At 34.5% G+C, this 9,380-nt stretch overlaps 4 protein-coding genes across 4 annotated transcripts; 2 read left to right on the forward strand and 2 right to left on the reverse strand.

Annotated features, from left to right (window-relative positions):
* The first annotated feature begins 611 nt into the window (after positions 1-611).
* On the forward strand, positions 612-4,000 carry LOC111602202 (ornithine decarboxylase antizyme). The gene is given in 4 exon segments (XM_023319172.2): positions 612-975; positions 3,102-3,267; positions 3,269-3,320; positions 3,383-4,000. Coding segments are annotated over 4 exon segments (816 nt in total). The 5' UTR covers positions 612-907; the 3' UTR covers positions 3,913-4,000.
* On the reverse strand, positions 1,518-2,809 carry LOC111602203 (small nuclear ribonucleoprotein Sm D3). Its single transcript, XM_023319173.2, has 2 exons — positions 2,202-2,809; positions 1,518-2,128 (listed from the first exon to the last, which is right to left on the reverse strand). The coding sequence occupies exons 1-2, from the start codon at positions 2,518-2,520 to the stop codon at positions 1,992-1,994; spliced, it is 456 nt and encodes a 151-aa protein (XP_023174941.1). The 5' UTR covers positions 2,521-2,809; the 3' UTR covers positions 1,518-1,991.
* Positions 4,001-5,355: 1,355 nt separating the features above from the next.
* Positions 5,356-6,843, forward strand: LOC111602318 (histidine-rich glycoprotein-like). The gene is made up of 2 exons (XM_023319320.2): positions 5,356-5,448; positions 6,366-6,843. Exons 1-2 carry the CDS (start codon positions 5,437-5,439, stop codon positions 6,747-6,749), a joined length of 396 nt encoding a protein of 131 aa, XP_023175088.2. The 5' UTR covers positions 5,356-5,436; the 3' UTR covers positions 6,750-6,843.
* A 1,726-nt stretch (positions 6,844-8,569) lies between these two features.
* Positions 8,570-9,297, reverse strand: LOC111602390. Its single transcript, XM_023319410.2, has 3 exons — positions 9,160-9,297; positions 9,024-9,089; positions 8,570-8,850 (listed from the first exon to the last, which is right to left on the reverse strand). Exons 1-3 carry the CDS (start codon positions 9,166-9,168, stop codon positions 8,641-8,643), a joined length of 285 nt encoding a protein of 94 aa, XP_023175178.2. The 5' UTR covers positions 9,169-9,297; the 3' UTR covers positions 8,570-8,640.
* Positions 9,298-9,380: the final 83 nt, after the last annotated feature.

Here is a 9,380-nt window from a genome sequence, read left to right on the forward strand (position 1 = left end):
TATCGTTATCGTTTTTGTTTTCTTTGCTTTTCGCTATTTATAGCTACTTAATATTTGTTGGTTTACTATTTTTTTCAAGCAGCGCACGTGCTGATCGCACTTGTTATTCATGAGCTTTGAACACGAGAAAAAGCCATCTACATATGTATTTATTTATATTCTTATTTACATATCGGCCCACTTAATTTAATTTGTCTGGCAAACAAAATTCTAATTAAAGAACAGAAAAAAGAAAACAGCCGCTACAACAATTTTCATATATTACTATGTATTTGAGTGTTTGCATAGACATAAAACTGAAACAGCAATAATGCAAATGTAATTAGTATTTTTTTTGCTACTGTCTGCCATTTGTTTTGGTTATTTTGCCATCTTTTTCAAGATTCCACAACAGGGGAAATAGTCGAGGGGGAGTTGCAAAGTTTAACCTTCAGAACAAGATTTCTAAAAACAGGCCCAAAGGTAATTTTTTCTGTAATAGCTAAACTGTACCACTGTATATTTGTAGGCAATCGCAGACACACGCCTAACATGCAGTTATTTGTTTGAGTGTATCTGTGTCGGGAAGCTACTAAATCTTTATTTTTTTTAATAAATGATGCCGCAGCTAGTGGGATGCCTTCAGTTGGCAGGCAAACGTTAAACGTTGCGGTACAGCAGGCGGCTAAATAATAGCAAATACAAGCACAAATCTCTATTGTTGTAAACAAAACAAACACAGAGAGAGAGAGCAAGAGAGGCATATACCTTTCAAAGGCCTTTTCGATGTAAACTTCTAGAACCTTGTTTAAAAACAAACAGAACTGTGATAACGGAATCAGAACAAGAGACAGAAAGAACGTAACTGTGATACAAATACATATCTACACTTACAAATACGTATATACACTTGTAATAGAGCTTAGTGATGGCACTCGTTAACATGCAACAGCAAGTGCAACAGCCTGACTCTCCCATGTCAGAGGACCAATTCGGGTAGGTGGTTTTTATATATGTTTGTGTATTTACCATATTTCCTGCTTAATTGAAAGCAATTAAATTGCACTTGCATGTTTGCACGTGCCATCGATTTCACATTGTGTGAAAAGCAAAGGGGACAATGCGAGGAGGCGCTGTTCAATTGTTCTCGTTAAGTTAACATGCCGGATGGCACCCTGTGCCACTCTCCTGCCCTGCTTTCTCTACTCAGAACTATAGAAAAAAAGCTCTCAAATCGCAGCGCTTTGCCAAGTGCGCAGTTTGTTGTTTAATTGGCATCAATAATATATGTATAGAAATGTTCGTATATATATTTTCAGCCTGTACCGGCCCGGCACATGGTTTGAGTATATTACATCTGCATATACTCTGTACTCTGTACGTGTATTAACTAAAGGGTACTTTATTGTTTGTGCTGTCTGTATGTTGATTAACCATTGAAATCGTACCGAAAATGCGAATAAGTGAATAAAGAGAGCTGTCCGTCGACAGTCCAGTAAAGATTGTAATACTGTCATGGAATTGCTCTCTTTGTATGATATTCGACGTTGCCCAAACTAACCCGAATAACCAAATTACTAAACTGTTCTCTGTCTGCCAATGTCCTTCGTACTTTTAGCTCAAACGCTAAACAATTCAGCGAATAGCGAAATGAAGAGAGCTATCCGTCGACAGTCAAGTTATATACATATTTTAATACTGTCATGGAATTGCTCTCTTTGTATAATATTCGAAAAGCGACGATATATATGTATAATCTATATATATATTATCTATGTGTTCTTGTCAGTTTGTCCTCTTAATTGGTGTTGGTTTCCTCTTCTCCCTCTCCTCTAGCCCAAATAACGACAAGGGTCTCACAGTTTGAAATTCAAGTTTCATTTCTATCGTCTTGTTCATTCTCTGTGACAATATAAGATCTTCAACATGCTCCGTTTTTTCGCGCCCCGCCCGCTAAGATTAAATGCCCTTAAATTATATTAGTAGAATGTGCTCCTGTTTGCTGCCTTCTCTTACAAGCCACCGCGTCCACGTCCGCCTGTTGGGCCGCCTTGCCAGGCTCCGCGTCCGCCGCCACCGGGTGCACCAGGTGGGCCACCACCGCCTCGCCCTCCTCCAGGCGGACCCGTTCCTCTACCTCGTCCGCGCGCTGTTAAACGACGGGAAAACGGCACGTTAGTACATGATGCGGTGAATAAGTATATTACAAATGCCTGACTCACCCTGTGCTCGCAGTATTGCTGCTTTGCCGCGACCGGCCGTCCCACCAAGGCCTTTGCCGGTCTGCTTTTTAAACATCGGCGCATTCTTTAACATGTCGGGCAGTATGAGAAAACGTATCTTCGAGCCGCGTATGTACACATTCTCCAGATTGGCAGTGCGTCCATCCCGATAGGTAACCGTGATTTGTGTCATTTGGCAATTCATATTGTCTTCCGCCTCGATGAGCTTGCCGCGGTAGACTTCACCGGTGATAGTCTCGCAAGTGATTATGTGGCCCTCAGCCTCGTGTAGAACTTTAATTGGTACACCAATCGACATTTTTCAAGCGGTATTTATTTTATTTGTTTATAATTTAGTAATGTAACGCGTATTTTTCCGATGCCTAAAATTTTCGGTGTTTTTTCTTTGCGCAAACGTTTACGAGTGAATATGTGCGAGTGTGTGTGCTACAGCTGCCAAAGCCGCCATGCTGTGGTGAAAAAGTCTGCGTGTATGCAGGGTTGTATTACAGCGGCGTGATGGAGCGATAATTATTGTTATCGGACTAGTATATCGTTTTATCGTCACTTATACAGATTTTATTGCAGATAACGGCCGTTCTTATCTTTATAAACAGTCTGAACAAGTCTGCGTCATAAAAAATGTGTTTAATTTCATTCGGCTTTACCGATAACGTTCACGTTTCTAGACTTTCGTATGTTAGTTTTTCATTGGCTATTGCGCCGTAAAGCTGTTTTTTGTGCCTTGCCACCAATTTCCATTTAAAAATGATTTGGTAAATTAAATCTGGAATTAAACTACAAAATCGAAAGACCATTCAATCGAATTCTTTGTATTGATATTAACATATGAATGTTTGTGGTTTTTTTTTTTTTTTTTTCTTTTTGTACCTTTCACAGCGACCCAATGTTTAGTAGTACCTTTGTTAGAAGAGATTTTAATGATAGCGGAGTTGCTGGATGTGCTGATGGCAAACTCCGTACTATTTCGACTTCGTCTTGCGCCACGAACATGTCGACTGAATCCTACCGCATCTCTCTCGGCGTAGGGCCTCTGTGGTGGTCCTGATGTCCCTGTCCACCACAGAACAGATCACGATAGGGCATCGCTCTTAACGGGTAAATACATTTGAAATCTCTTTTCCATGAAATTAATTAAATTGATTATTTCTTTTCCACAGGCTACAGCCGTAAGTCTTCGGTCGACTCGGCTGGCGGCAGCTTATTTGATGCCAGCTCCCGGGCATCGTCATCCCCTTCGTCTTCGTCGTCGGATTGCTCTGACTCGGAGTCGCATGACATTCATTCGTTATGCTCAGAGGATGACTGTCAGGAGGTGTTGCGTCAGATCTTGCAGCATGATCAACCCGTGCAAATCTCCATCAAATTGCACGTTACCGAAGATCTATCCACCAATTGGATGTCGATCTTAAATCCGACCAATAACATCTTATATGTCGCCTTTCCAACTGACTTACCACCAGCTGGCTCGAAGCAGACGTTCACATCGCTGCTCGAGTTTGCCGAGGATAAGTTAGAGGTCGACGGCATTGTTATGGTTATGCGCAAGGATCAACCGGAATGTGCTCGATTAATCGAGGCATTCCTGTTCATGGGCTTCGAACCGCTGTCGAGAAAATCACCGAAGGCACCACCAGCAGCTGTCAACGATAATGAAAACTACTATTTCCTTTATACCATCGAGGAGTAGGGAAATGGACACCAAAACGTTGACAAAAAAGTTTAAGAAACCAAAACGATTTACAACATACATTCAATATATAATCTAGCCACACAAATAACCAAAAACAAAAATCAAATTTAATCACACATCTAAAGTTTCAACACAATTATCAAAAAAAATATCTTAGAGAGTGTGTTTTGCCCCAATAATTCGTGATTCAGTCGCCCGCACCCAAACCTATTGACCCCGAAAGTGTTCAAATGAAAACTTTTTCAAATCGTTTTGATAAATTTCTTTAAATGCCTTTGTCAACGTTAAACATTTTCCCTTTTTTTGTAGCGACATTTCGTTAGCCACGTTATTGAGCAAGCTTCAACTTGTCGTAAATTATTCTACAAACCACATATGTAACCACAAACAAAACCACAAAAAATATTAAAAAAATGTAAAAAAAAAACACTAAAATGATCAAAAAACGTAAAAAAAAATGTATATTAATCTTAAGTTTATTTGTGAATTATTATATTACATATTATTTAATGTTTTCTTATATGTTCTTATGTTTTCTGTCGCAATTCTTGTTTTCAAAATAATCAATTCACACTTTTTTTTTTCAATATATACACATAATATATTCTTTTTTGGTAAACTTCCCACATATATGTATTCTGTATAAGCAAGCATATTTTATATATATATATTCAACATTTGTTTACTATTTTGTATAATTATGAAAGAAAAGAAGCATTCGAAAGCAAAGCAAAATATATTTATATAATAATTAAAACAAACAAATACATATAACATATAACCTATACAAATATATCTAAATATATATTCAAACTTTAAATAAAACCTTCTAAACAATAGATTAAAGACACACAAACAACAGCAAGAAAATACGAATTTTTGTTTTTTTTTTTAATTTCATTAAGTTCAACTTTTTTTTAAATAATTTATCAATTATATGCAATAAAAATTAATGATCCAATAAAGTGTCTATGGTTTATATATATATATATATACAGATAAGTATGCTGATTATTGACGTATATATATATAGAGGGAGATAGGGAAAGATAAGCGAAGCAGCTGGCTTATATTATAGGTTTTACCTGAACTCCTAGATCAGTTTCATGTTATCAATATTATCATAACTATACTTAGAGTTTCTCTATAAGTCATGCGTCACATGCTGTCGAAATGGACTACCTAGAAGTCGAGTTTATAGCTACAACCCATCTGTAACTCACGATCTACTTGCTTTCAAATTCATAAACTGTAGCATATGCTACTTTTCGCTCTTTATAGTCGATAAAATAACATACAAACGAACTCATTTTGAGAAGTACATCATGTACATATATATATATATATATATATATATGTGTATGCTTGATATAGGGGCTGGAGAGTTGCTTCACTGGTCATATAAAAGATAACGTTATAAACAGCAGCGGAAGAGTTTCCGAAAGCAGTCGACACTCGAACGTCTGCGTGTGCACATATCGAACGTGAATTGTGTGGAGCTGAAATAATATTGGAGATATCATGCTGAAGTCGGTAAGTTATATAGAGAAAGAGAGAGCGAGAGAGAGTGAATGAAGGGGCCGATATTGTTATCTTATCCGCTGAGATAGCAGCCGCCTGAATCCAGAACCGGATGGAATATGTTAAAAGTTTATAGACGAAATTGTTGTGATTGTTTTTTTGTAAAGTTACAAAAATGAGGTCAATGTATAATATGAAATATATATTTTATTATATAAATATATATATATTGTACATTTACCTTACGGCTAAAATTGCTTTAATCAGCAGACGGACTGCAGCTTAGCCTAAATTGCTATTAAATCATATTAAGCAGCCTAACTATCTTAGATGGCCAAAGTCCAACTATTTGTTGATATACTATCAATCAATAAGTTATAAAAATCAAACAAATTGCGCAAATTATCTGCACAGGTATTTGAAAAATTTTCCTTCAGGTGCTATCATCAAATGATTCGTCCTTGATTTCTACTATATATTTTTGTAGATATATATTCAAATTATGAAAGTAGTAACTAGAAATCAAGTGCGAATATACATATATATTTAGCTATACTAAAATATAAATAATAAATATCAGATTTATATTATAAATTAAAAAAATTATTTTCATGTTTTTGTTTTGAGCTTAAATTTGTGTAAAGTCAAAATTGGTTTGATATTTATATCATATATAATAATATACATATTCTATAATTTATTTCTATAGCTGAAGTCTTTAGAATATACTTTAATAAATATGTATTTCATTTTTAGTTTTCTATAGTTTAAATTGTTAAATATGAATTTCTACCATTTCTATTTTTTAAAGAATATATTCACTATTTTTGTTATATCCTTAATCGCCGTAATTTTTTTAAAAAAACATTTATTATTTTTTTATGAATAATTTTTTAAAATAAATTTTTACTTATTCGTTTTCTCTTAAGATTTTTATTGTTGCCACAATGTTGTTGGCCCTTTCGCTGGCTATTCACCCAGCAGAGGACGACCAAAAGACACAGAGGCGTCTGGTTGTGGCATCACAAGCTGCTCATCTGCCGGAGCACCACCAGAAGCATCATGCGGGGGCGCCAGCTGAGCCGCACAAGCGTCATCATCACCTCGAGTCCAAAGAAAAGGAGCATGTGAATCATGGACGCGTGCATGTGCCAATTGCTCCACATCATTCCAAGGCTAATCGTCACGGCAGACGCCACAAGCTGCCCAAGAATGGGAAAGCCAGCAAGAACAATCACTCACAGCATCCGCACCAGAAGTCGGCGCATCACAAGAAGCAATTGCATAAGGGACATGCGCGCAGGCATCCTTAGAAGCTTTATATAAATGTGTATGCGAGGGCTGTAAGAAAAGCTTGGTGAATTTAAAGTAAATAAATGAGGAGAGAGAATCGAAGCAAACAGAAAGCTAAAGAAAATAAAAAATAAAATTAATATAAAATTGATAAAAATTAAAAAATTAATTTTATTTATATATTAAAATATAATATGAATAAAATTAATAAAATAAAAAATTAATCTTATTTATATATTTGTATATTATATAAATAAAATTAAAACAATTTAAGAAATTAATTTTATTTATATATTTACATGATACATAAATAAAATAAATGTAAATTTAAAAATTAACTTTATTTATATGTTCTTTACCAGTTCGCCAATTTCTCATGCCACCCTCGCGTACATACACGAACCTACATATTAATATGGCTTTAAACAAATCTGAACTTAAAATTTTGTTTGCACAAACAAATGTTTCCTTGGCACATACAAAAAAATACTTAAAAATAAAAAAAATAAAAAAATATTTTAACATTTTTATTTTAGTGAAATTTACAGAGATGTAATTTTTTTTTGCTTTGTGAACCTTTTGATCTGCGCTCATTACGTTTGAAGTTTGTGTGTGTCGTAAATCTTTTAGAGGGAGCTTCAGAGTTCAACTTTAAATATTATATATGGTATATATAAATATATATATATAACACTTGGCTAACACTTTCTGTTATGTAGAAGGCGTCGCATCGCGTCGCGTCGTCTACATTTTTTTTATTATCATCTTCTTCGGAAGCGCTTTAAGACTCTCTTGCAATCCGGTTATCCAACTACGTTAATCAGTGCAAAAACAACAACAAAACGAAACAATAAAAACATTTTTTTGTCAAGTAATAAATGTTAACTTATTTCTTGCTGTTGTTGGCATTAATTGTCGTGGGGTCAAAAGCATTTATGACGTCATCTGGTGTAAAAACAAAAGAAACGCTGACTGAACTCGTTTTCTCGTTAGTCGTTCACATAGACTAAGGAGCATATTGGTTTTGCTGTGCATATTGCAGCGTCAGACTACATTTCGGACTATATATACTCATGTTAATAATATATTTACTTTGGTAAGAGATTTTGACTTTTGAAATACAACTTTTGGCAAAGCCGGAACTGCTATACCTTTGACAGCAAAAACCCAATTTTATATTTGAAAATTAGTGTGAACGAGTATGAAGCAGTCGGTTGGACTGCAATGCTCGTTCTTGTTTGCGGCTTGACACAGTGGTCGAGTGAAAGGCGCAGCAAGTATTTTGATAATATATATTGTAAGGTAAGATACCTGATATTATGTGGGTAGCAAAGATGTCTAAAATCTAAGTGTGCTTTGCGTAAGTAAAATCCAGAAAATAAAAATAAAAAATTGTTTTTTGTTAGAAATATTTCCAGTATTTTGTGGTTCTGTATGAACACGAAAAATTGTAAGAATATTGTTTTGTTTAATGAAATTTATAAATAATTTATTATTATTTTTACCGTAATATTCATTGAACAATAATTTGGAAAACAAGATTTGAAGCAAAATTTTAGCTCTTCAGTTTTTATATATATTTTATTTTTTTTCTTTTCAGTTTAGTATTCTTTCCTCTTTATTTATTGCATATAATCAATTTTATTTATTTTTTTTTAGTTTTTCCGAAAATTTTGTCCCAGTTCAGCGCAAAAATCTATAATTCAAATTTTCTTCTAAAGTAAAATTTAAAGCAATTTTTTCTATAGAAAACTATTTTTAATGTTTAGTAAAATCATTATTCATTAGTTTGTTAGTAGCTGAATGATAAGTGCTATAAATATGAAATTATATAATTCAAGGTGTTATATACAAATATATATACTATATACAGTCTAAATGGCTTATGGTCCGCAGTATTGTGTCTTTGTCTTAGCCCCAAACTGGATAAATGGGTCGGCGATAGTAGCGTCCGTAGCTTCTGTATCCGCCATAGCCATAACCACTATATCCGCCATATTTGTAGCCATATCCGCCTCCGTAGTATGGACGATAGTACGACGGCGCATAATAACCGATGCCTATGCTATCCGCCGTAGAGAGGTCATCGACCTCGGCAGCGGCTTCAGCAACTGCTATGCTCTATAATGAGTAAAGTTACAATTAGTTTTAATTTAATTGAATGTAATATTATTTAAAATTACACAATTAACAGAAAAATTAACAACAATTTTAAAAATTTGTATTAAATAAAAAAAAGATAAAATAAAAACTAAATTTAATTTTAAAAAATTATATAACTTTGGTTAAAATACCTCTGAAGGAGCCGCGTGGGCATACATCACAACGAGAACGGTCAGAAATAGAAATCCAAGCAAAAACTAGAAATAGAGCACAGTTAAGTAAATTAATGAACATACATATACAAATACTTCTATATAGATCTCTTACCTTTGCCATTGTTAATATTTACTCGTATTTGTGAAATCTAGCAGCAGAAATTTGTTGTTTTTCTTAGCAAATTAACGCCTTTGGCTCAAATGTGGGTTCTGTTTGGTAGCTCTGTTGTTATTGAACTGTGCATCTGCAGCCTGGAGTAGATCTTTTATATAGTGCGCAAAAAATAAATAGCCGGAGATTGATTTTTCATATGATGTTCATTGATTGGTCAA

The sequence above is a fragment of the Drosophila hydei genome, unplaced genomic scaffold, assembly GCF_003285905.1.
Source record: "Drosophila hydei strain 15085-1641.00,03,60 unplaced genomic scaffold, DhydRS2 tig00008122-arrow-pilon, whole genome shotgun sequence".
Classification (NCBI taxonomy): domain Eukaryota; kingdom Metazoa; phylum Arthropoda; class Insecta; order Diptera; family Drosophilidae; genus Drosophila; species Drosophila hydei.

Coding starts and splice junctions, on each gene's coding strand:
- LOC111602203 (XM_023319173.2), bottom strand. CDS start 2,520: ATGTCGATTGGTGTACCAATTAAAGTTCTACACGAGGCTGAGGGCCAC. Junction 2,129..2,201: donor AGCAATACTGCGAGCACAGG/GTGAGTCAGGCA, acceptor GTCGTTTAACAG/CGCGCGGACGAGGTAGAGGA.
- LOC111602390 (XM_023319410.2), bottom strand. Junction 8,851..9,023: donor CCCACGCGGCTCCTTCAGAG/GTATTTTAACCA, acceptor TACTCATTATAG/AGCATAGCAGTTGCTGAAGC.